At 39.0% G+C, this 26,272-nt stretch overlaps 4 protein-coding genes and 2 long non-coding RNA genes across 10 annotated transcripts; 3 read left to right on the top strand and 3 right to left on the bottom strand.

Moving 5' to 3' along the window:
- Positions 1-3,756: 3,756 nt before the first annotated feature.
- On the top strand, positions 3,757-8,241 carry LOC140946457 (uncharacterized). The gene is made up of 6 exons (XM_073395580.1): positions 3,757-3,850; positions 4,485-4,526; positions 4,837-4,935; positions 5,024-5,122; positions 5,449-5,547; positions 6,901-8,241. Exons 2-6 carry the CDS (start codon positions 4,506-4,508, stop codon positions 8,221-8,223), a joined length of 1,641 nt encoding a protein of 546 aa, XP_073251681.1. The 5' UTR covers positions 3,757-3,850; positions 4,485-4,505; the 3' UTR covers positions 8,224-8,241.
- Positions 8,242-8,508: 267 nt separating this feature from the next.
- Positions 8,509-14,405, bottom strand: LOC140946458 (uncharacterized). The gene is made up of 5 exons (XM_073395581.1): positions 13,515-14,405; positions 11,759-11,824; positions 10,190-10,483; positions 9,342-9,497; positions 8,509-9,077 (listed from the first exon to the last, which is right to left on the bottom strand). Exons 1-5 carry the CDS (start codon positions 13,662-13,664, stop codon positions 8,544-8,546), a joined length of 1,200 nt encoding a protein of 399 aa, XP_073251682.1. The 5' UTR covers positions 13,665-14,405; the 3' UTR covers positions 8,509-8,543.
- Positions 14,406-14,980: 575 nt separating this feature from the next.
- On the top strand, positions 14,981-17,090 carry LOC140947003 (uncharacterized). Of its 3 annotated transcripts, none has more exons than XR_012166907.1 (2): positions 14,981-15,152; positions 16,900-17,090. It is a non-coding gene; the product is annotated as an uncharacterized lncRNA (long non-coding RNA). The 3 variants fall into 3 exon arrangements; XR_012166906.1 differs by having other exon boundaries at positions 16,323-17,090; XR_012166908.1 differs by lacking the exon at positions 14,981-15,152 and adding an exon at positions 15,487-16,393.
- LOC140947002 (uncharacterized) lies at positions 17,033-19,486 on the bottom strand. 3 transcript variants are annotated; one of them, XR_012166905.1, is made up of 4 exons: positions 19,474-19,486; positions 19,214-19,405; positions 18,659-18,755; positions 17,033-17,371 (listed from the first exon to the last, which is right to left on the bottom strand). It is a non-coding gene; the product is annotated as an uncharacterized lncRNA (long non-coding RNA). The 3 variants fall into 3 exon arrangements; XR_012166904.1 differs by lacking the exon at positions 19,474-19,486 and having other exon boundaries at positions 18,432-18,755; positions 19,214-19,464; XR_012166903.1 differs by lacking the exon at positions 19,474-19,486 and having other exon boundaries at positions 19,214-19,464.
- Positions 19,487-20,273: 787 nt separating this feature from the next.
- LOC140946474 (uncharacterized) lies at positions 20,274-24,595 on the top strand. The gene is made up of 2 exons (XM_073395598.1): positions 20,274-22,553; positions 23,289-24,595. The coding sequence occupies exons 1-2, from the start codon at positions 21,833-21,835 to the stop codon at positions 23,492-23,494; spliced, it is 927 nt and encodes a 308-aa protein (XP_073251699.1). The 5' UTR covers positions 20,274-21,832; the 3' UTR covers positions 23,495-24,595.
- On the bottom strand, positions 24,572-25,984 carry LOC140945601 (G2/M phase-specific E3 ubiquitin-protein ligase-like). The gene has a single exon (XM_073394613.1). It carries the CDS (start codon positions 25,982-25,984, stop codon positions 24,572-24,574), a length of 1,413 nt encoding a protein of 470 aa, XP_073250714.1.
- Between the last annotated feature and the right edge of the window lie 288 nt (positions 25,985-26,272).

Below are 26,272 nucleotides of genomic sequence, written 5' to 3'. Positions count from 1 at the left end.
TCTTGAATTTTTCGGAAGGTCAAAAAGGAAACGAAAACAATAATTTATCGTAAATAAAAGCTCTTTGGTGTATGACAGTTTGCCTTTTGCTAATGGTATTATCGATAAATTCACCGAATGATTTTTCGTGAGTCATTGTGACAAAATATTTTTAAATAAGATACCTTGGAATCAATGTAACACTTTGCATGCAAACAAGTGTTTTGAAAAAAAAAGTGTACATTGCTACTTTCAACTAGGATTCTCGTGGATTGTGTAGCTGCCTTAAATTGGCCTTGATTTTCCTGTTGCTGTAAGCCTCAAAATTCATCACATTGCATCTCTGGGCCTCTATTTTTTTTTAATTTTCCAGTGGAACATGGCCCAACCACCCCCCCCCCCCCCCCCGCCCCCTTACAGACTCGCGCTCTATCGGCGCTTGGTGTCAGGCACCAGTTACTTTGCATTGGGAGCTGGCTACTCAAACGTTTCTGGAGAACACTGCTGTTAGCCCTCTTGGGCCCTTTCAGAGACCCAAATGATAGATTTCCCTCCCCTTTTATATACCGTAAAATTCCGAAAATAAGCCCCTCCAAATATAAGCCCCCCAAACTGGTAACGCACAACCCTCACTTAAATTGCCCTCGGGGTGCTTGTACTTGGAAAATTGCCCTCAAATACAAAGTAAAATAAAGCAAAAACGGTAACATTTATTTCCAACTATAAGGCTAGCCCAATCGATTTTGAAACGTAAATTTCCCTCCGTAGATAAACCCCTCTGAATATAAGCCCCTGCAAAAATAAGCCCCTCAAAAAGGGTCTTTGAAAGATATAAGCCCCGAGGCTTATTTTCGGAATTTTACGGTACTTCAACGAGTGAAATCGCTACCCTTTCATGTATATGAGGCTTGAAAAAGATACCGGCCTTTCGGGTGGAGCCTCCCCAGTATAGGGACCATTATAGGGAGTACCCCCTCCCCCTCCCCCGTGAAGTTAATGTGTCCTTTTTGAACGAGTAAAAAAAAACCCTTCAGATAATTAACAGCATGTCTGTGTCCCCAACACTACGTTTCCCCGGACAGAATAAATTGTAGAGGCCAATTTCAGACTATTTAGGCATCACACGAGTTACGCAGAGAACGGTTCATGATTAAGTAATGTACAAAATCAGCGACTTTTAAGTATTTCCGTAGACACAGTCCGCGGAATTACGGATTTGTGAAGATTACAGACGTTTAATTTGACGATGCTAATGTCCTGTTTTGTTTCGTTACAATTTTGGTATTTTATTCAAATAGAAGGTTGTGTACGGTATTTTTTACTTCAATAACGTGAACCGCCTTTTACGGACACTGTCTATGGCCCCTAAGTGTCCGTATAAACAAAGTTTAGCTGTAGAACGATCTAAGTTTATCGGAGTTGAATTTCTTCGTGATTCTTTTTTTGCAAATAACTTGATGGCAGCATTGTTAATGTTTGCTTCTAGGTATAGCGCATGGAGGGACAACGTGCGAAGCTTGTGAGCAATGTCCAATAGCTGGATTACGATGGACTTGTTTAGATTGTAAGGAATCAATTGTTGACTTGTGCACATCATGTTACATGCGTGATAAACATGACAGAGATCATCGCTTCCTGAGATTTGATACTAGTGAAAAAGGCGGGTGAGTCTGAAAGACAAATACATTACACTTTCTTGTTAAATGTGTAATCCAAAGTCGCCTTAACAGCAACCAAAACAACAACTTCACCTCACTACAACATTAGTGAAAGAATTGAAAGCAGTGAAACAAGTTTCTATAATGGTCATCCTGGCCAAAGGTACCAGAGGACAAAATTGACCCTTTATAATATTCATTGCCATAAAATCGTATTGCAAAGAAAGACGCTTAATGACTTAATGTATCATCTTTACTCGATTAAATGCCTCCCTGGAGTAAACACTTCACCCAATCTCAATAATCTTGCGTTTATTCGAGAATTATGGAAAAAAAGTACGTGGTACGACTCAGTAACACATAAAAAACAAAAAAAGCATTGTATCTTTAAAACTGTTGTTTTACATAATATTTGCACATGATCATTGAAAAGATTTACTTTAATTTTGTTGTCAGTGATTTAAGATATGTGATTTTGAATCAGAAGCGCTAAAAATTTCATAAACGCCACCGACTTTAATCAGCTACGGTATACAGGACGTCTTCTTAACTCGTTACCTTAACTGTTTCTCTCCATAACAACAATTAAGAACACCGATAGGAAGACGAAGCAAAACAAAGAAAATTCAAGTAAGAGGGATTTTCCTTGGCACCAAAGTCACAAGAGGACCGGATTGGCAATACGGTGATGAAGATGGTGGACCTGGGACGTTTGGAACGGTGACAGAGATAACAAGATGGGAGGAAAACCCAACAGGTGCAGCTAGGGTCGCATGGCATTCTGGTTCAGAAGGTACTTACAGGCTCGGCTACAAAGGCAAGGTAAATTTAGATGATTATCAAAACTACTTTGCTGTTAACTTTGTTTCGACTAAGGCAAATACAAATTTGCTTTTAAGCAGGACACATGACGTCTTGATTGTCTTATGAACCTTAAAGTTCTCTGTTAATTTTTGCTCACAAACGCAATTTTTTTTATAGAAAAGATTCTATTGAAATTAACCCTATTTAAATACAAGTTTTTTTAAAGAAGCACAGTTTATCAAAACGTGAATAGAATGGCTTGTCTATAGGATCAATCTTTGTCCAGTGAGTATGAAGATTAGCTTTTAAAATATCTTTTGATGCACTGTATTGATCTTGTGTAAGTAGTACAGTGGGGACCAAACTGACCCCTTTTTGCGCAGGTATACATTAACGCCGAGAACGTCATAGCCTTTGTCTCTATCTCGCAAGTGAAATGTAAGGAATTCGCATTAAGATAACAGCGCGTGTTGATTTTAGGTGGTTTAACCGGTTTGACAGGTTGTTCAATTATTCTTATACCGATGATTTTCTTGGTTTTTTGATCGGTGACTAATAACTAAGAAAAGTTTTTATTGGAAGATTCATGTTGTCCAAGGAGTATTAAAAAACGCTAACTCGCGATCGCCTGTGAATCGAAGTCATTGGGCCGTAACATAACTATAGCGGACAACAAATTGTTCTAGCTCTGGATCACAGTTTGTTGGCGCACAAATCCTGCATATTAAGGCTATTGGCGTTAATGTATACCTGATCAATTTATGGAGATTACTGCACATAATAGGGTTAATTCGGTCCTTACTAGACTACTTATGTAGACACATATTATGTTTGGTTGTCGAGTTCTGTATTTATCTTTATGATGTAACTGACCTTGTGTAAACTCCCCAGATAAGGTTTGATCATAGTTAGTAGAGACTGGTTGTGAAAGCCGGCAAACGTTGAAACCAACGGTGCTGTAGTTTATGTTGGAGGCTTCCTGACCGAGAACAAACCCTTGTCTTTTGTTCACAAATTGACTGAATAAAATTGATCCGATGTTTCTCTTAGTGAGTAAGTTCAGGTTGAAACAAGATAACAAAAATATATGACAAAAACATATGAAAAAGGGTTCTAACGGGTTTCATAACCATTCCACTTTATTAACTATGGACTGATTAATCACTTCTCCATAGGTGGACTTACAGTGCACGAATGAAGCCTCAGGAGGGTTCTACTATATATCGCATTTACCAAGACTGCAACAGTGTCAGCAAACTACACCAGAAGCGGAAGGAAATTTAACAGATATATCAGGCGCATTACGTGAAGGACGTGCTCTGACAGGCCACTGCGACATTCCTGTGTCCGGTACAACACATGATACAGGCACGCAAACGTCTCAGGGGCCGGCTGCTGATTCTCAAAAGGTAAAGTATTTATTTCACTTATTCCGTTATCTTACAAGTACAGAAAGTATTGCCACCATACTGATCTATAAGATTGTTTAATTTTACGTAATTTCAAAAAGAAAAGTACGTCACAGTTCCTACAGGGGAGAATAATTACTCCTTTATGGGATCATATGACTCTTTTCGTATAATTCTTACTACCGTGACACTTACCCCCATCCCCTTATCTGAATAACGTAATTCTCAACGAGTTGCCACAAGAACTTACCCTACAAGCAAGCTCTCTACATGGCGGATATCGTGAGTCAAACGCGAGCAAGCCAGCAAAGGACACTCCACTTGCGCTTCGCAGCTTGCTCGCGCGTTCTCGCTCGTCTCTCGAGGACAGAGAGCAGGCCCGGGTTGTTTAAACGTTGGATAGCGTTATCCACCGGATAAGTCGCTATCCAGAGGATAAGTAGTACGAAAACCAATTGCGTTATCCTTTGGATAGTAATTTATCCAGCCGATAGCGCTATTCACCTTTTGAAAAGCTGGGGCCTGATGTATGGGAGAGGGGTAGAGAGAGAGAGAGAGAAGAGGAACAGGCGTCATGTTATTAGTTTTGAAAATGCTAACATTCTTTTTACTGCGCTATTTATCTCGTGCATAGGCCACAGTTACAGACTGGGAAATGAGAGGACAAGAGGCAAAGGTAGGTCTGTGCGTTTTTTTCCTGGTGCGCTATGAGTACCTGTAGCAGTTTATTTAACGCTGCAACATTGTTGTCTAAGTTGTCTCCACTGAGGTTGATTGATTCCCAGGAAGTCTGCTTCAGGTTGTTTCTGGTCATTAACTGGTAATCATTAATAAACAAGGCCGTCAGAGAAATTGAAACCGGTGATTAATTTATAAGTTATTTTCACTGGCTTTTTATATTTTTGGCGGTGATTTTTTTATAACAACTGGGAGTTTTTCCCTGGTTACGTTCCATCCTAATTTCTAAAAAAGTACCTTTGATTTAGGCATCCAGAAGTAAGCTACACAAGGAGTCTGTTAATGGGAATTCAAAGGTTGTGAAGATGCTTCTTAATTCTGGTGAAGATGTAAACCAAGGCGATAAGGTGTGATCTAAAACTACAAAAGTCATTATTTTTTAATTTGTTGATAGATTAAAGAAACTTATATATATTGCCCTCTTCACATTTTTAGTTTTTGTTGACGCCCCTTCATCTTGCTGCTTGGTATGGACAAGAAAGTGTTGTCAAACTGTTATTAGAAGGCGGTGCAAATGTCAACGCGACAGATATTGTAAGTTAGTCATTTCGTATTCAGTGGTGACTGCCACCTTAAGGATAGGAGGATACATAGAATGTTAATGCAATAGGTATTCTATTGGTATGTTGATACATTTCTTAGGTTGAATAAAATGATAATGCATGATGTGTTAAAATTAGGTAAGATGTTAGCAGTTGTCACATTTTTGGATTCTGTGTTAGCTTCAATATATCAAAAGGCCACTGCAAAATGATGCGAAAGTTGGGGTTTAGTCATTCGTGACATGAAGCCAGCCTCCAAAACTATTAAATCTCAGTCTCCTCTTACACATATTTCATTTTTGTCAAAATGTCGTTTAGTTTCAGAAAACCCCTCTGCAGAAAGCTGAACGTCACAACCATCAATCAATAATTAAGATTCTCCAGAAATATGGTGCTACTCCAACTTATCATCAGCCGGTAAGGAAGCTGCGTTTACTTACCTATTCAAAACAGAAAACTCTTGTCCAAATTGCTCCAGTGCTTCCCAATAGGAAGGCAGTATTACAAAGATGTAGGCATTGAAATAAAACCACTAATAATGGGCTTTCCTTACAAACAGTTTCTACGAATAAGTCTTTGACTGTGAACCGGTATGAAAGAGGGGGAATAAACGTTGGCCAGTGCTATTCAGTTTGCTTACACCATGGAGTATGAATTAATTCCGGGGAGGGGGGGGGGGGGGTACTCGAAATATCCTTGGGTGGGAGGTGCGGCCCGGCCCCTCATACCCTGACCCTGTTTAAGACAAAAATCGCTTTATCCTACCCTGTTTAAGACATTTAACCCGAAACCATACCCTGTGTAAGACAATAATAAATATCGAAACTCTTTCTTATTTATTTATCTTGAACATCAGCGATTGTGCCTTTAATTCATAACCCTAGCTCAGTTTGCTCCAGAACTGCCTCTTAAGGTGTTGTTCATTACAATTCCAAGCGCGTATTTTTCAGTACAAGGGAATCGTGGTAATTTGTCTGTTAGTTTTCTTATCTTGATTATAGTAAGTAAAATAAATGAGTAAGTAACAATACGGCCGTTGAAACGAGAGAAAACAAGCCGCGGTTTAATCTGGCCGCGGCTTACATAAGACGTGAACACCCAGTATTAATGGTACAAAGCTAAGGTCATGGCTTATTCAAGCCGCGGCTTATCCTGTTGAGGAGTTTTGGGCTGTGATTATCCAAGCTGCGGATTATCTTGGACGTAAAGTGTTCGTAAAAATGGACTAAAACGCTGTCCGCGGCTTGCTGAAGCCGTGAACGACTGCTGCGCATGCGCTGTTTTGTTATTGTGGCCTGGACCTCCTTCTTTCATTTGCTGCCATCCATTCGCTAAAAGTGAAAAATTTCAAGCACGTGTGACTGTTTCCCGAAACATCGCTTTAAGAGCATTCGGTAAATCGCTTGCCATCTTTCTTTGATAGATTGATAGTTTTGGAGTGTAATACCAATCTTGACTGGAATTATAATTTGAAACAAAACAGACAAAGAAAATATGGCGCAGTTTCTTTGACAAAGTGAATCGTTTCGCTTTTTTGCTCACTCAAAATGCACATCAAAACGAGGAACCAAAAAAACTAATTATATTATCACTTGACTTGTTAGCCTCGAACTAAGCCGTGAACCATTTAGACGAGCAGTTCTCGTTTTATATAAGCCCTACTCGCACAAACAGTTCTTTTCGCGTCTTATGTAAGTCGAGGCCAGAGTAAACCGCGGCTTATTTTCTCTCGTTCAAACGGCCCTATTATTGTCTCTTATCCAATCGCAGAGCACGTTGAAGTCCCTCTCTAAAATGGCCGTCGTAACAGTCGATCGACGCTCAGGGTTCAATCTCTTCCAAGCCATGGTCTATGAGGGAAATTTTGAAGGCGTATTAACTGCCAGTGCCTTCCTTGATGACTTTGTGAGAGAGTTGAATTTCGAGTCGACAGCAAATAACGCAAAGATTTTTCCATCAAAGACTGCACATGATATGCTCTCAACACTTGAAAAACACGACCATGGGAAGATAAAGCGATTATGTGAAGAAACGCTAGAAAAGATCAGAACTTTGACTGAGTTACACGAATGTGTTGACAGCAATGACACGGAAAAGGCTGTGGAACTTGTTTTGCATCATGGTTTGGACGTCAATTTCCCAGCCAAGGGTAATCGAACCCCTTTATTGTGGGCTAGTGTGCGATGTTCCAGTGAGTTTGTTAAGACCCTTCTTGATCTTGGAGCGGAAACAAATGCTCGAAAAGAAGACAAATGTACGCCTTTAATATTGGCAACATACTGGAACAATTACATGGCTGCCCACCTTCTAACTAAGATTAGGGCTGATACAGATGCACAGCAGATGGAGGGAGAGGCAGCGCTGCACATTGCAAGCTGTGGTGGGTTTGCTAGTATAACACAGTGTTTAATAGAATCAGGGTGCAATGTCAATTTGCAGTCAGCCACTGGCAGGACTCCACTTCATCTAGCAGTTCAAAACAAACAAAAACACGTCGTCAAAATGTTGCTAGAAAACGATGCTGATGTGGGGAAACGGGACAAACAGGATCTAAATGATAGGTTGATACTGGTGCGTGGCAAGGACAAAGGAAAACCAGCTTGGCACTTTGTTGAAGTGAAGAAGGCTTTGACTGGTTTGTTCTACAAACGGGTTAAAAGTGGCAGTCTGGACGTGGCCCATTTTGGTACTGTCCTTGCATCAGGATGGGGTACAGACCCACCAGATAGTAAGAGAGAACAGATTCTTAAAGCTCATTCTGAAAATACAGTCGAAATAAAAGACAAGACAGCTATTCACATTGCTTGTGAAATCGGTGACGTAGCAATTGTGGAACTTCTAGTAGAGCATGGTGCAGTTATTAATGCCCTCGACGCAGACGGGTTTACTCCTCTGCAGTTGGCAGCCATTCGTGGAAACATGAAAGTTGTTAAAAGGCTTGTTGAACTTAAGGCTGATGTAAACCTGACCACAGCAGATGGTAAAGATGCGGCTGATTATGCAAAAATAAATGAAGAAGCGGAAATTGAAGAGTTTCTAAAGTCAAAGAAAAGTCTGCTTAAAAAAGTTTGGACCAGGTTGTCAAGAAAGTGATATGTATTTAAATCTCCTGATCCTACTGCCGTCGCTAATCTACAAATTATTGACAAGTTTTGTCATGTTATCTTTAAACGTTTAAGAATTTTCGTGGGTTCCATATACTATCAGCTGGCCTGTTGGCCTTGCGGAGCCTGGAGCTAACCTAACTGTTTGACGAGAAAGGTTCCAGTTCAGCTGATCATTCATACTGTATCGTATTGCCGATGTTATGTTATAATAAATTATTTACAGACAAACTCAGGTAAATGCTAACATGTTAACACAAATACAATGTACTGAGACAACTCCTATCAATTTTACTGCAATATTTTTGTTTAAATTGTCATTACCCATGCGGGCGCATCCTCAGTGACGCCGCCTGCAGACGCCGTTGATGGTGGGACATTGCCTGTCCGTGCACTGTATGAATATGGTAGATGCGCATCCTCAGTGACACCGCTTGCAGACGCCGTTGATGGTAAAGTATTTCCTGTCCGTGCACGGTATGAATATGGTGGAGACATATCCTCAGTGACACCGCTTGCAGACGCCGTTGATGGTAAAGTATTTCCTGTCCGTACACGGTATGAATATGGTGGAGACATATCCTCAGTGACACCGCTTGCAGACGTCGTTGATGGTAAAGTATTTCCTGTCCGTACACGGTATGAATATGGTGGAGACATATCCTCAGTGACACCGCTTGCAGACGCCGTTGATGGTAGAGCATTTCCTGTCTGTTCACTGTATGAATATGGTAGATGCACATCCCCAGCAGCACCGCTTAGAGAAGCCGTTGATGGTACAGCATTTTCAGTTCTTGCACTGTTGGAATATGGTGGAGGTCTCTCATGTTCCTTTGCTTCTTTCTGTTAAAAACGGTTTCAGATATTTGAATATAATCAAGGATGACAAGAGTAAAGGAGGGAAACTTACTAGTTGAGACGTGGTGGACGGTGAGAAACTTCGTTCCGTTACGTACAATACAAACTTCCAACTCGGCTAAGTGATAGTATACGTACATATCAAATAACATCCCGAAATAATGTTTAAAGTATTGAATCGGTCGATGAAATGTATGAACGGCATTTTCGTTACATAATTGTTTTTTGTTAGCTAGAAGCAATAGCTACCAGTGGAGGTAAGAAGACTCTTTGCTGTCCTGCAGCAAAAACGTAACCATGAGAAGTACTTGCTATGGCACCACTTGGTTGAATAACTACAACACCAGCTTGACCTCCTGGGTAGATTTGTTGACGAGGAATATACATCACTTGCTGAGAGGCAACCTAAAATGTTAACAGAATTATCCCTTTTTAAAATCTAAATGACTTTTCCCCCAAATCGTTTAAATCACACATTAAAATTTAAAGAGAACCGCACCCGATACCAACACAGAGGCATCGATATCAATGGTACTCTTCTGTGACTTGTCGAGATAACAGGCACGATCAAGCAACGAACGGCTTCCATGTACATTAATTCTGAACAAGTCAGCTTCGAGCCAGTAATTAGTTCTTAAGATAACCGATCCCAATTGTATTTTAATTCCGAGTCCGACCTATGAATTCATGATGACAGAAAACCTTATCATATTCGAATGAAATCAATGGGTAAGAAAGGGCTACACAAAGGCACCACAGTTCACGATAAGTAACTCGCCCCATGTTATGGAATGTGGACTCCGGAATTCGGGAAATTTTTGCTGGTGGAATCCGAAATCTGGGAAAGATTTTGCTTATGTAATCCCGAATCCTGGGCTTTGAAATCCAAAATACAGCTCAAGGAATCCGGAATCCCACCAACGATCTGGAATACAAAATCCGACTTCCCCTGACAAAGACTGGGATCTAATACCTGTAACCCGGCATGCAAGGCGTGGAATTCAGAATCCAAGACTGCCTTGGATTCCCTTAAATTGGGCAAAGTAACAAATAATACCATAGAGAAAATCAAATGAGAACCATAATATGTTACTTACACTGCCTAACGGAGGAACTCCACAGCACACTGCTTTGCAGCAGTAGATGGATGAGGCAAGGGCAACAAAGAAAACCACCACTGAAAATGTCAGTTGACAAGATCCCACCTTTAAACCAAATGAAGCGTTTTTTCGTTCTGAACGTGAGTAACAGTACGTGTCAAGACTCCACCAGAAATCATCAGCCTTGCAATGAGTAATGTGAGAAAGCTCTTGAAGAGTAACGCAGTAGCAGATGAACATGGTTCCAGCAATTACACAAGCAGTGATGGAGAATCCCATAAAACATCCAATCTGTGGACAGATGCAAAAATAACTATTAATGAAGATCACCTGTTAATTTATTGCTATCCTTCAAATTAGTTTGCTGTGCCGCTCTGGTCGCGAATTAAATAAAACTGCCAGTTTATTAGATGGCAAAGGGCAAGTTCAAATTTTAAGAATTATCTCAAATTTTAATTACCAAATTAATTTTGTCATATAAACAGAAAATATTACGTAGCGTGTGCGCTGTTGAACAGGATTTTTATTTAAATGGCCACACAATAACGTAACATAATATTTCGTGTCTACATACTCAAAAGTTAGAACTATATAGATTACTAGAAAAGGAGTACCATAAATGTAAAAAAAGCAGTTCTTAAATGTGAAGAACATTATCACAGTTGTGGACGCAATTTTTGCAACTGCGAAAAGAAAAAATAAAGGCTTGCACAGGAGTTGCACCCCTGACCCCTGCGATACCGGTGCAGCGCTCTACCTATAGACCTTTTTACCGATACGGTGGCCATATTGAATTTATTAGATTTGCGGAGTATTATGGGATGTCCAGGGGGCACTGGCTCAGTATTTAAGCGTGCTTTTCGAGTAAAAAGAGAATTTCAAGTAATATATCAAACATGAGATGCAGTGTTTCATCACCAGATGAAACACCGAGAAGAGAGTTGAAAATACGACGCGCAGCGGAGTATTTTTGACGAACTTCGAGGTGTTTCATCTGGTGATGAAACACTGTGTCGAATGTTTGATATTTCTTCTCAAACAAAATCATTTTTGAAGGAGAAATTAAGGATGCAAATACTAAGCAGTATTTCATCCGATTTCCAAACACTCATTAAACATTAACTTCCTTTGTATTTTCTTAATGAATTATTAATGAGTTTGAGAATGTACAGTATTTCTTGGGAAAAAGGCGATCGTCATTATATCCAAACACGGCACAACGATCTTTTTTTCCCATTATAATCTTTTTCTAGGAAAACTTAAAGAAAAATTGGCCCGAAAAGCGCACGTAAATACTGATGCAAGTATATACTGGATCGTGCTCATGCCCCCTGGGCATCCATTATACTACTTAAATCCAATTAATTCAATATGGCTGCCGTATCGGTAAAAATGTCCATTGAGCTAACAAACCAACTGGGAGCATCTACTCGGCTGTCATTGTTGAGATCAAAGCCAGGCCTGCCACTATCAGATAAACGGGCGGCGGTGATTCTTAGGTTTTGTGGGGTTAGGTTTTGTACAATAGGAAAAAAGATTTGCTGAAATAATAGAAAGGATACTAACCATGCATTTATTTGGGTTTGTATCATCTTTTGCACCAATGCACCCTAACAATCCACTGATCAGCACCTAACAGCATACAATACAACTCACATGACACAACTTGGAATCAGCAAGATTGTTCAAGTTTATCCAAAGAAACGTAAAAGACACTCTGAATTCATGTTTCGGAGGTAAGGATACCGATACATTGTTTGAAATGGAAAATTTTTAATAGATAATGATCTTGACGAAAGAAGCTTTCCAAATTGTGGAATTAAAGATAAATTTCGAGTCGTTTATTAGTCTGAAAAGCAGTGCTGTTGACACCTGTCCCCTGAGTGTCTGCCTCGAGCATTGTCACAGCCGATAGAAGTATCGTATATTGTAGACCCCCACTCGTAAGACAGAAGCCGGTCTAAGTCGATTAAGCCAGAAATAATGAATATATGAATAACATATTTTTGAACTGCGATATTAAAGAAATAAATAAAGGTTTAATTTCCCAAATGCATCAGTCGCGTATTTAAATGTGATAATCTTGTCTGCATTTTTTGAAATTGTCATTCGACTATTGTGGGGGGAGGTATGGGTTAATTGGTGGGGGGAGTTAAGGAGGCGGGGACTATAGTAATTTGGTTTGGGTGAGAATTTTTTTTCTCCAAACCTCTGGTGACAGATTTTTTTTCCCCGACATACAACGTTACGGTGTAAGATTTTTTTCCAGGATTATAAGCCATAAATGTGTAGGAAATTTTTTCCCCTCGGTATTTCCTTGCAAGATTTTTTTTCCCTTGAAATCAGTCTGCAGGATATTTTTTTTCTACAATTAACCCATACCCCCCTCAAAAGTAAAATAGTCGGCCCCGAGTAGTTAATAAAACCAAATTCTCGTTTTTGCCTTCAATTGAAGTCAAATTAATATTTTTTTCCTATGTACGTAAAATTTGCGTAAATTTTCCTTAAACCAGTAAAAAAACGTGCAAGCAGGAAGTCCGCGTACGCGTCTACGCACGTACAGTTCATTTACTTCCGCTTTAAATTTTTACATACGTTGGTGTTCAGTTAGTGCTATTTCACTGTTATCACCATCCTTTCCAACCAAAAGATACTCCTAAGAAGACTTAATTTATCGAGTAAATGTTCCTTTCGTCTGAGAAATTGAAGTGGTGAAAGCAAAGACGTCACAGAAGAGTTGCCATGGAAATGTTACTTAAATAAAGTCGTGCCGTGCACAAATTCACCTTCAGATGCGAGCCATCTAAAACGAACCAAGCTTGATAATAGAGGCAAGGTGAAAATCCCTGCTTTCAAACTTAAAAACTAAATTCATTTTTCACAAATTACCTATAGTGGGAGTTGATGTACCTCTTAGCTGTCAAACACGAGCCAGCTGTTGGTCAGACCGAGGGATTAGCGCTTGAAAGGTCACCTTTTGAATATCATTTACCTTATGGTTAATAGACTTAATCAACTCAGTATTTTTCACTTTTTGTCAACGCAACAGCATTGTTTTTTTTTTGCCTAAAACTAAACCTTTTATTTATTTGTTTCCAGTATAGAATGTCCAGAAAGAGTTCTGAAATTCATGTTCACTTGCTCAAAACGTGAGTCTTAAAAACAACAAGTGAAGAATCACTCATGAATTGCATATTTTGTCATAGAACTGTCCCATGAATTTAATGAAAAACGTGACACAAAAGCAAGCTTAGATATGAGGTACTTACTAGATATTGCTCTTGGTACAATTAAATCCTAGAAAGTTAATAATTTTACTCACCCAAATGCCAACCCACATTCCAAAACCAGCCTTAGTAGACCAGTGATCTATAGCTCCTAAAATGCTTGTTATACCAGCTACTATCATTGAAGAACCAAATATCACCTGAGTGATGGCTAAGCCTCTTAGAACTAGTGCTCGATAAACCATGATTGCAGAAATCAAAATGACGATCGATCACCAAGATTTTTTAAAAAAACAAACTTACCTCGGGAATTATACATATTGACGTCAAAATTTCAAGAGGGTATAACAATAAGCAGCGGTTTGGTGGGTTATTGATGATATATTGATCCGCTCCAATTTGTTTCCAATTTGCCGGACTCAGACAGGATTTGTTTGCTCATCCAGCTAACCCCACTACATTCGACGCCCTATTAGCCACCACTCTTAAGCGACCAGTTCTAGTTACGACAAGCATTGAACTAAGACGAGACCCCGCTGTAACTCAGTAGTTTAAGCTCTCTCAAAATAAAAGGTTCTTTTAGTAAATAAATAAACTAGAAGTAATCATAGATTAATGAGTGCGTTCGAATTTTCTTAGCTCCAGATTAGCTTTCGTGTCGTCAAACATTATTTCAAAATCATGGAAGAGATCATGAATTAAAAGGTAAACATTCTTTTCTTAAGAGATGCTCTTCGCGTATACAGCTTCAAAATATCTCACTCATTAACTCTTTACTCCTGTCTTATTCTCCCTCAAGCATGGTCGATAAAAATGTAAAATAGATCGTAAAAAGTTCTATGTTGTTAAAAAGATAAACATGTCACTACAAACTTCGAAAAAATGGTAGCCTCGAAGGTTACAAAGTCCTGGCTTCTTGCGTGCCACAACTTGAAATGAAAACAATGATCATAGCAGCGACGGAAACATATTAGGTTTTTGCTAGATTACTGATGTCAGAGAACAGGACAGAATCTTTTGCAATTGAGCAAACTTTTCATCTCATGATTATTTTAAGTTCATGTAGGTCAGTTTAACATATTTAAAACTTAAGCTTGCTTGAGCGAGCGAGATACTTATCATGCAAGATGGCCCGCGTAGATATATCAGACGTGAATGAAGCATTACAGTTGTAACAACAGCTTACTTTATCTCAGAATATATTTCGTGCGTAAAGAGGTTAAACTACAAATATATAAATAGACTCAAACGCAAGGGTAAACTTCTCACGGCACAAATGTTACCTGGTCTTTATTTGTGTGTTTCTACGAAGTTCCAGCTCGATTTGAACGGCATTGACCGAAAAAGGTGTAGCAGAATCATCAGTTCACCGATAAAACCCGCTTAGAAAACAACTCCACAGTTCATTCTTTAGCCGAACTCAAATATTCCCGTGTAATCATCTTGCTTGTTGACCTTGATGGAACCAGTGATGCACGTGATTGCCATATGACAATTGCTTATGACGTAAATAAAGCTTGAACCTTCCAACACGTCCGACAAACGGTCGTGACTCGAATGGATACTCCAAAATCAGGTATCCGCTCGGAGACTGGAACTGAATAAAATTATTTTTCGGCAAATCGCTCCGACTCTTTACGACCTTGTTGTGTTGAAACGCTAAGTATACAAAGACTGAAGAAGGCTAAGATGAGAATGGTTACTCCAAACTATGGATCAAAGCCTACATAGAGGTTAGTTGTTTTCACGTTCTTTGTAAGAATTAAGTGCAAGGAGCAAACAATGTCTGTTTAATTACAGTACCACTACCGTGACTGCCGTGAAAAGCTTATTCATAGCAAAGTATCTGTTTGGATAGCTCAGAATAAGGTGGATACTTCAGAATAAGGATGGCCAAAATATGGAAGTTTTGGCCATCTGGATTATTATTACTGAACTTCTGATTGTTACGTTTACAAAGAGGGTACAAATACAGTCAACCATTGTGTAATTATGACTCAGTTAATTCGAAGCTTGCTTATAAGATAGCAGCCCGGTGTAGGGGGGTTGGGGGGGTTAGGAGGGGTACTCGACCAATATTTGGGTGTGGGTGAGCCGCTGAGGGTTTGAAACCCATACCCTGTTTAGGATAACACCCTCAACTTTAGTACCCAGATAGGACAACTCCCTCAGATGGGGACAAGGTTATCAAGCACACCTGTCAACTTGTACTTATCTTATTTAGACAAGGGTGCCAAGAACAATAACATTTATATTCATTCCAGTAAATGCTTTGGGTGATGACGTACTAAATATCTGCAAACATTTGCACTAAGACGAAATCGATCATGCATGAAACAGCCTGTTTATAATTATAACAGACTCGCAAAAATCATGCACACTGTTTAGGACAGACTTGCAGGAAATTGTATACCCTGTTTAGGACAGACTTGTGCCAAACTATATACCCTGTTCAGGACAGAGAGGACGAAAACCATACCCTGTCCAGCGGCACATCCCCATGGAGGCCATATAAGGGAGTACCCCCCCCCCCCCCAGGGATAGCAGACAGTTGTTGAATTTATGGCTCAACATAAACTATTTCTGTTTTCTTATATATTATGGTTGATTTTTTTTTTCACTTTTAAGTGGTAAGTTGCTGTTTAGTTTAGTGTGAGAAGAATGGGTACTTTATGAGATTATGAAAACCAAAGTGACCCTCACAACCTGTGGGATACTCGGGTCAACCTTTTGGTGCGCTGGGTATCTGGCACAATTAGCCAACCAGAACCCAAATCCTTTTACAGTCTTTTCTATGACCAAAAGGCCCAATGTTAGCTACTTTTGGCAAATGTAAACTATGTGATTCCAAGTTAGTCATTTTGTATTCCTGAATCTGCTCTGTGAACCTTTGTAATTTCCAGTCACATTGAAGGTGTTGAAAATGCAGCCCCTTTATTGTCCATCCTGTCATGAAATGTTGCCCCATCCACAGGTAGCCCAAACTCTGAAGGAGTTTGTTGGACTTTGAATTTATAAGAGAATGTATGACAATAAACAAAATACGTCCTAAATTCCATTTTTTGACAAAAATAGAAATGAGAATGACTTACCTTGTGTTTTTGTTTTGTTAAGCTAAAACGGCCCGGATATACCCTACTTCAATGATTATTATTTATTTATCAGTATTTTAGTTATTCATTTTGTTATTAGGCAGGTACCACAAGGAAATGATTTGGTTGTTCCTTTTTAATTTAGATGATAGATAACTTTGTAGGTGATATTTTTTTGTAATGTACTGAACTGGGGGCCTTTCTCTGCTACCAAAATAAAATCTTTCACTTTTAAAACAAAAGGGTCAAGGCTTCTTTGCTGAATCAAGGCACTGTATCGTGGAACACAGTGCTTTTTATAATTACCGCCAAAGTAGCAGCTTTATTTCCTGAAAGAATGATTATAATGGAAGCTTTATTTAATGCATGGCTAATTTCAAATTTTCAGGTGACTTTCCACCCCAGGTATAGAGGGTACATAAAAGCACATTGTGGAAGTGGAGAAAGAGTAAGAGGAAAGTAAAACAGAGGAAAGAATTATGGGAAAAGGAAGAAATGAAAAAATGATTGTAGAATTGTAAACAAACAACTTTATTTTTATAAAAGTAATAAACAATTTTTTTTACACATTTTATCAAATTCTTAGAGTGGTTTGTTTGTGTTTTTGAGAATTTTATTAACCAAATGGTCAAGCTACCCAGACATGCAACTTAGCAGCCAACTGCTTGGCCTCAATGAAAATTGTCTTTTTTTTTTCCTGTTTTCTTTTTTCTTTTTTTTTTCATTTTATTTGCTATTTCTATTGAAGCCTTCTCCAATTTTCTTCATTTCTTCATTTCTTTCTCCAACTGGTTTCTCTGTTCCTCACAAGCATTTGACTGCAACACCCTCTGGACCTCCAACTCCTCCTCCTGTTACAGCTGCAACATGGATATACCTGCATGATCATTTTTATTCCTGTTTCCATTTTAAATTTATGATAAGCTCACCATACTGAGTGAAAAACAAAAAATAGCCCATAACCAGCTTAATGCTGAAGGTCTTGTCTCATCAGGAGCTCAGAAGGCAATCAAGGAAATAGGTAATAGGTCACAGGGAGGGGAAGGAAAACACCTTCCCCCCCCCTCCCCCCTTGAGTGGAGGAAGGGGGAAGAAAAAGAAAAAGAATTCATCCCAGGATCAACAGGATCTATTTCCACACTTTTCAACACCATGATGGTACCACTTGGCTGAGGACTGTTGTCAGAAAGTTCAGTGTGGAATGGGGTATGGAAGGCAGAGAGTTTTGGTGACAATGAGGCTCCTAGGATTTGAAAAAAAAAAACAAGACAAAATACAAGTGCAAAAAAGCAACTATAATATTTAGGATAAATAATTTGAATTGATACTAGAGTTTCTAGTAAATGTAAAAAGATAGCAGGTGGACATGGGTGGGCTGGCAGAGACCAGCAGTAGATCTAGGGAGGTCCCCGGCCCTCCATATTTCTAGATCAAATTGAGGACAACAGTGCCAAGAAAATTCTTTTCTAGATTGAGCTCCTCCGTACCTTAAGGTCTGAATGAGTGGTTCCTTCCCGCCACCTTAAGGTCTGGTGAGAATCCTCCCCCCCCCACCCCACCCCTCTTCTTATCTGAAGGTTCTGATCTGCCACTGTAGGCTCCAGATCCTATATCAGAGCTATACAGAGACACTACACTAATACAATCTGCAGGACCATTTTTTTTTAGAAACTTGAGCTTGTAATAGTGATCACCAAGCTACAAGAAGTATGACCTGAAGTAAATTAGGAACCTGTCATTTATTAGAGGGTGGGGGCAGGGCTGGTGCAATTCTTTATCCCAGGTGAATTTTTTTAAATGCCCTCCCCCAATTTCCTGCAGAAAAAAATGTAACCCTCCCCCTTGTATAGCCCAAAATAGTTATGACCCTCCCCACGCTAAAAGATATGACAGGGATTATTAAAAGAGATCAACTTTTACTTTGTGATGAAGGGAGGCGCCAATACGACATTCAGGAACAGGTATCTAAGATCACCTCATGCATTGAAGCAATATTGAGCACGAACACTCCTGGTGTTGCTGGAAAATTTTACACGACCGATTAGGTTCTTGTCCCAGCTGATTAGTTAATACTGAAGGCGAACATTATGAAGCTCAGTGAGTTACTAGAGAACATATTAGATATGGATAGACGCATTAAAGCTCACCTTAACACCCTGTTTCACTCAAAGACTGGTAATTTTATACGAGGAGAAGAGTATTCTAAATCGTTTGATGAAGCTGTTATTACAAGGCTTGATGAAGCTAAAAAAAGAGTAAACAGTGAATTGAAATATCTTAATGAGAAACTTGATCAATGTAAAGACATGTTTCGCAGTGTGTTGCTGTCGAAAAACAAATCAAGAAAAAGACGTACATGTAGGGTTGTTGGGTAGTTCAGGTTGATCATTATGAAAGTTTAAAATGCTTACTGTGCAAGGGACTTGTTTGTTAAATAATATATTTTATTTGTTGATTTATTTTTATTTTAAGTGAACAGCAATGTTTGCTAAAAATGGTATGGCCCTCCCCAAAGCCCAGCTTAAATATTTTTTGGTGACCCTCCCCTTTTTGGCTACATAAAATTTAATGACCCTCCCCCCAATTGCACCAGCCCTTCCCCGCCCCTAATAAATGACAGGTCCCTTATGTGTTTTTTACTATTGTTAACACTTGGAATCAATAGACAACTAACCCATAAAATTACAAGATGGTTAACTGACCTTAACTGTATTTGTACCCTCTTTGTAAACGTAACAATCATGTTTGTATTGGGAAGTTCAGTAATAATAATCCAGATGGCCAAAACTTCCATATTTTGGCCATTCTTATTCTGAAGTATCCACCTTATTCTGAGCTATCCAAACAGATACTTTGCTATGAATAAGCTTTACACGGCAGTCGCGGTAGTGGTACTGTAATTAAACAGACATTGTTTGCTCCTTGCACTAAATTCTTACAAAGAACGTGAAAAACAACTAACCTCTATGTAGGCTTCGATCCATATTTGGAGTAACCATTCTCATCTTAGCCTTCTTCAGTCTTTGTATACTTAGTGTTTCAACACAACAAGGTCGTAAAGAGTCGGAGCGATTTGCCGAAAAATAATTTTATTCAGTTCCAGTCTCCGAGCGGATACCCGATTTTGGAGTATCCGTTCTAGTCACGACCTCCGACAAACAGCGAAGCACGAGGCAGAATGCTTTGCGCAACGAAATTGTGACGTCATTCAAAATGGCGTCGAAAAGGTGAACCATGGAACGAAAAAACACGGGTCAGCTTTCGCTTGCGTGCACAGGGAACCTACGCGATAACAGGCAACCCAGAAGATTAGGAAGCGTTCTTCCTTCGTCGAACGCAATACAGTGTCTTTATTGTTCAAAAGATAAAATTACATATCTTATGTTACATTTAAGGTATCAGCCACCCTTAAAATTGCCATTTTTTCCATATTTGAGGTTTCAACGTTTTCAAATAGATATGCTTGAGAGCTTTCTTGAAAAAAAAAATCAGAAGAAAATATTATTTCTGTCGAAAAATATCGGGGGTAAAAGATTTTTTCTCGTTAATTATCTTAATTGATCGTTGACAAGATCTGTCATACCCGTGTCATATATAACTTGTCTGTGAACTAGTAACGTGATACGGAGTGCGTTTCTTCGACACAACACGTGCGAATTGTCTTCGCGTTCTTTATAGCCTTTAGTATGCTCTGTGGATATTTAGCGTTTGCTTCAGTGAAAAAAGAAAAGGTCGTGTCCGTTTTCATAGTATGGTGGCCGATATAGACATAAGACGAATAATAGATGGCAAAACGTATACAAACTTAACAAAAAAACACCCCAACTTAATTAACATCATGTCAACTTAATGATACCCAGGCAAACTTAATAAAACGCATGCAAACTTAATAATACGCATGCAAACTTAGTAAAGAGCAAGCAAACTTAATGATACGCGTGCAAACTTAGTAAAGAGCATTCAAAGTTAATAATACGCATGCAAACTTAATAAAACGCACGCAAACTTAGTAAAGAGCATTCAAAGTTAATAATACGCATGCAAACTTAATAAAACGCATGCAAACTTAATAAAACGCATGCAAACTTAGTAAAGAGCATTCAAAGTTAATAATACGCATGCAAACTTAGTAAAGAGCATGCAAACTTAATAATACGCATGCAAACTTAGTAAAGAGCAAGCAAACTTAATGATACGCAAGCAAACGTAATAATATGCATGCGAACTTAGAAAAGAGCATTCAAACTTAATAATACGCATGCAAAATTAATAAAGCGCGTGTAAACTTAATAATACGCTTTCATACTTAACGGAACATGCGCCACCTTAATAAAGAGCATACAATCTTAATTTTGTGCAAACGTACTAAAACGTGCGCTAATTTAACAAACCACATGCGAACTTAATAATGTGAGTGCAAATTTAGTATGTTTTTCACTTACAAACTTAATAAAATGCTTGCAAACTTGAGAACTTACTAATATACTTGAGCTTACGTAATGAAACGCGCGCAAACTTAGCTATATGGCTACAAACTTTAAACAACACAAACCGTACAAGCTTATTTTAAACCGCATGCAAATTTCACCAAATAAACGGATACCGAGCCTGGTTGCTAAGCATATACGAACCACTTGCCAGTTCTTAACACTTCCCGAGGCAGCTTGTCCGCAAAAGGTAAGGTTTTTTGTCATTTTCTATTTTACTTCTTGGTCAAAATGAAGGATAGTTTAGTTGTAAGGCTTATATTCCATTTCTTTTGGATAATTATATGAAGAAAATCGCGAGTTATAGCTGTCGGTCGAGGGAGAGCGTTTCAAAAGGGAGTAAACTATAATGATGCATGGCTTTACAGCTGTAAATGTTTGATTCTTTTTTCACAAGATCAGCCGATTGGCCGTCGTGATGTAGACCAGCAAAAGATACATGCCGTGTGAAACTCTATTTCTTTTTTTCCCCACAGGATATCTGCCCAAGTTTTGGTAAAAGACCTAAGTGACTATGGTTACTATCAGTCGGTTAACCTTGTGTATCATGTTTGGAATACTGGCAAATAAGGCGATGTCGTTGCCAAGAAGCCCAATGTTAACCAATTTTCACTCACTATTCTGGGATACTTCAATGCTGGATATACTGACAAAAAAATAGTATTTTTCTTGGGATCAGCTTACGGGGTGTTTATTACAGTCAGGTCACTACGTTATTTGCTAAACAAAGTGTATGGTGTGCGCAGACGGGGAAATGGTTCTCCCGAGTGGCTAGTTCGCCATGCAATTATACGTGAAATCAATGGGCCAGGAAAGTTAGCAGGATATCGTTTTATGACGCAAGTACTACGACAAAAATATCATCTTAGCGTATCGAGAGACCAGGTGATGGTGTTATTAAGAGAGCTTGATCCTGAAGGGTGTGCATCTCGTCAAAGCAGGCGGTTGACTCGGCGTATCTACAGATGCCCAGGCCCTAATGGCACATGGCATATCGATGGTTACGATAAACTGAAGCCGTTTGGCTTTTGCATCAGTGGGTGTATCGATGGTTATTCCAGGCGTGTTATGTTCTTGGAAGTTGCTGCCAGTAATATGAATCCAAAAATAACAGCTGGATACTTTCTCAAGTGTGTAAAGGAAGTTGAGGGATGTCCAAGATTAGTGCAGACGGACTGTGGAACTGAAAATGTTTTAATTGCCAGTTTGCAGTCAGTCTTCAGAGGCCGCGAACAAGACCCGTTTTCTGGACTCAGAAGCCATAGGTATGGCACTTCAACATCCAACCAAAGAATAGAAGCTTGGTGGTCCATCTTACGGAGATTTAGAAGTGAATGGTGGATCGCCTTGTTTAAAGACCTAGCTAGTTGTGGAGCATTTCAGAGTGGTAACCAGAAACATGTGTTCTGCTTACAATATTGTTTCATGGATCTAATTCAAAGAGACCTTGATGAAGTGGCAATGCTGTGGAACAGTCACACCATTAGACCCAGTAGGATGGCAGAGTGTCCATCGGGTATACCTGATGAAATGTACTTTTTCCCTCAGAATTCAGGTATTTCATTAAAACATTACTGTTGTGGTCCGGTAAACCATCACCTTAGTGATTTAGTGACAGTGAGCGTAACAGGGATTAACGATTTTGCCACCCCCTGTCACACATCAAGTCCTCCTTGAAGGCTTTAAAACTACGGTAAGTTAACAGCAAGTTTGGACTGTTGTCAACTGTCTTCTCTGGGGTACTTCCGCTGGTACCGTTAAAACAAAGGAACCAAACAACAAAATCTCGTTTGGACTTGTATTGTTTGGTTGTTTTGTTTGTTTTGTTATGAAGAAGTTTTTGAACATTGATATTCTTAGCAGTTTGTTATGTATCGGGTATCTTGATAATTAGTTTGTAGTACGTGCTGGTTTCTTGATAAGTAGATCACAGTCCTAAGGTTATAGAATTTGTTGCCCATATGGATAGTTCCTTACAGTTGTGTTCTATGTAACCTGTGCGCCGGTACTTGCTGAGGCAAACTTGTGGACACGTTTTCCTCTTCCTTTATCATAGTTAAAAACTTTGATTTCTTTCCAGAGAATTAATGATCAAGCTATAATTGACTGAGTGTTCAAATTAAGAACTAAGCAATGTCTTATTTAGCGCATATGCATAAGATCATTCGGTTTAATAGCAAACACTTAATGAGCTAATAAATTAGCAAATCATCACTATTACTTTCCAGAAAGGTTCTGCACAGTTAAAATGACTGGTGAGATCTGATTTGATTGCCTGTAATCCCTCCAGGTGGTATCGACATGAAATTCCAAGTAACAAACGCAACGTTACAATTAGCAGAGGCCTACACATGTGACAAGGGTTCTTGTTGTGGAAACAGAGACTTCGAAGAGTACCTGGACTACATTATGCAGAGAAACGTTTTGCAAAAAGTATCTGATTGGAAGGAAGCGTTAGAGTTGTATTTTAGATTGACACTGTTAGCAGAAATGTAGGTTGTCTATTCGTTATTTTGGTTCGGAGTGTTATCATTGCATAACTTTATGAAGTTTTCTTTTCCTTTACTACTGTAGTTCTAAATTTTAAGTGTATCAAGAAAGTTCTTCCTTTTCTAGGATTTTGGTTTGGGTTATTCATCAATTGCTGTATCTGTCAACGTTCTTGAGAGTTCATGCAGTGTCTCAGCCTTGCGCTCAGTCGTTGCATCGAATTAGCCAGAATTAAGTTCTCTTCTTTATTTCCACGCGAAGGCTGGCTTAAAACATGGTTCACATTTAGCATTTCATTTTCAGAGCTTGTATTATAGGGGGGTCTATCGTGTTCTGAAAATAAAGGTGGGTGCAAATTAACACTTCAAAAGAGAGAAAACTTAATTTTAGTTGTACCTTTTGTTGACTTACAAGTCATTGAGTAACTCACATTTACGCATAACATGAACATAATTTTTTATTTATCTTCAGAGAAGAAAAAAGGAACTACCATTAACAAAGACAACATACAACAAAATCATATTCAGCTAAAAGAAATTGCAACAAGACAGCTTTCAGTATTACAACTAGTGAAGAAGTTGGGATGCTTATAACCATGGAAACTCTGTTTGAGTTAATTTTTGTTGTTATTAAAGAATTTCAGTAACAAAGAGAGAAATCTTTGTTCCATCAACACAGTGAGCCCTGGCACTTTCCTCAATTTTTCTACCTTATAATAAGAACAAGAAAGTATACAAATATGTTATTGTTTAACAGGAACTGAAGTTTCAGCAGATTGAAGAATGACAGTACCAATGCAACAAAACTTCTTTGTTTCATCAAGACAGTCAGCACAGACTTAGTTTTGCTTCAACATTAACTAACAACAAGTAAAAAGTTTTAAAAAATGTTCAAAAGGAACTTGAGTCCAAGAAAATTGAATAACTAATCAAAGAAAAATTCTTTGTTTCATAATGACAGTCACTTCAACATCAACCAAGAACAAGTAAAAAGTTGAAAAAAAGATGCTCAACAGGAAATCAAGTTTCGGCAATAAACTGAAGAATACCTTACTAAAAACGAGGTATCAGGCACTCGGAACGTTCACATTTTGCCAAAGCCATAACATTCAAGAAGAGACTCTTTCATGAGCTTGTTGAACTCTTGTGGGTCTTCAACACCCCATGGCAAATGCAAAGTTAGGGCACATGTTGATGACCATGGACAACGGTGGACATTTCCAGTGAAGTCGTAAAACTGCACAGAAATCAACTGCTGAAAACCTAGGGGAGGAACAGAATCCGCTCCAGTGATAAACACAAGGAGGTCCTCAAGTGTTAAACCATCTGCTTCACCTTCTTCAAGGTCCTTGAGGAAGAGCTCAAAACAATAAATCGTGGAATCCTCACGACTTCTGTTGTTTGATCCTTTCTCAGATCGGTCTAATTCATATAGGGACGAAAAAGCTCCCAAGGTAAGCTTATCATGTTTGCTACTCAAAATGGCATCAAAAACCGATTGGTTTTCCTTGACTATAAATCCAAAGTTGCCAATGGTGTCCATCCCTTCCATGAATTGAGAAAATTCTGCATGAACACCATAAACAAAGTTTTGCCTCAGCAAACAGTCCACCACCTCTTTCTTCTGGGCCAACTTGGCAGTGTATATGTTTGGGTAGCCATACTGAGCAATCTGATCTGCTTGCTTGGTGATGACTCCATCAAACTCTTCTTTCGAGCAACATTTTGCAGTAGCTCTCAATATCTCCTTCATCTGTACATCAGCGACATCCTCAATAGCTAAAGCTTGGTCAAAGGTTGCACCCCTGTATATCTTGTAGCCCTCTGATGACAAGCATCTGGGACCAGTACCACCTTGCAAGACACTCCAAGCAACTAATTTACCATATAAAGTATACTTCTGGCTGCTCAGCTGATTAAGATCATGAGAAAACCATGAACCACTGAAAGCTGCAGATTCCCGAATACAGGACATGAGCAGGCGAAAGAACTCTCGCTTTGGCCCTCCAGCACCAACAGCCTCCTCACCAGCAAACGTTACAATAACAGGTTTGAAAAAGGAGAAGGTTTTTCTCTCAATGGCTCTGAGAGTCGATTGCAAAACAGATTTCCGACTGATAATAATACTGACAGTTTCATCTGCTTCAGGATGCTGCTGAAACGTGTCAGCTTGGAAGGATGCCAGGATGGCATTTAGAGACTGGTTTTCCCTTGCTTGTTGGTCAGTGTCACTTGCATTACTTGAGGTGGCTGTCTGTTGATCTAACAAGCTTGCCTCTACGGCAGCAAGGAAATCTGCGTCTTGATCTTCATCGATGAGGTCAACATAATTGTCATACTGTGCATGAAATAAATCAGAAGAGCCATGGGATGTTCCAGGTACAGCTGGGCTAGGTTGATCTCTTCCTATGCAGTGTTTATAAGAAGAGGTAGTAGATGTTCTAGTTGTAGTTGACAAAGAGTCTTCTTTTTCCTGACATGCTGCTGGAGGGGCCATATTTTCTGACTCAGCAAAAGAAGAAAATAGAAGAAAATTGTTTATTAGACAAAAACCTTTCAGTCATTAAATTGAATTATTCTTAACAATAAGAACATAACTAATAAGTTATCACAATATTAAAAACAGCTCTATATCCCAATCTTAGCAGCATAATGCGGGATAAACGAGTTGTTGCATCTTTGCACCTGCTGGTTTTGATTTTCGGTAACAAGCACACATTGCAAAAGTAATGCATGGATGATTTGAAACCACAAAAACATTTTATTTACCTATTACCATCTCTCT

This window comes from Porites lutea, chromosome 8, assembly GCF_958299795.1.
Source record: "Porites lutea chromosome 8, jaPorLute2.1, whole genome shotgun sequence".
Classification (NCBI taxonomy): Eukaryota; Metazoa; Cnidaria; class Anthozoa; order Scleractinia; family Poritidae; genus Porites; species Porites lutea.
The sequence above is the reverse complement of the archived record's forward strand: the minus strand, read 5'-3'. Positions and strand labels throughout refer to the sequence as shown.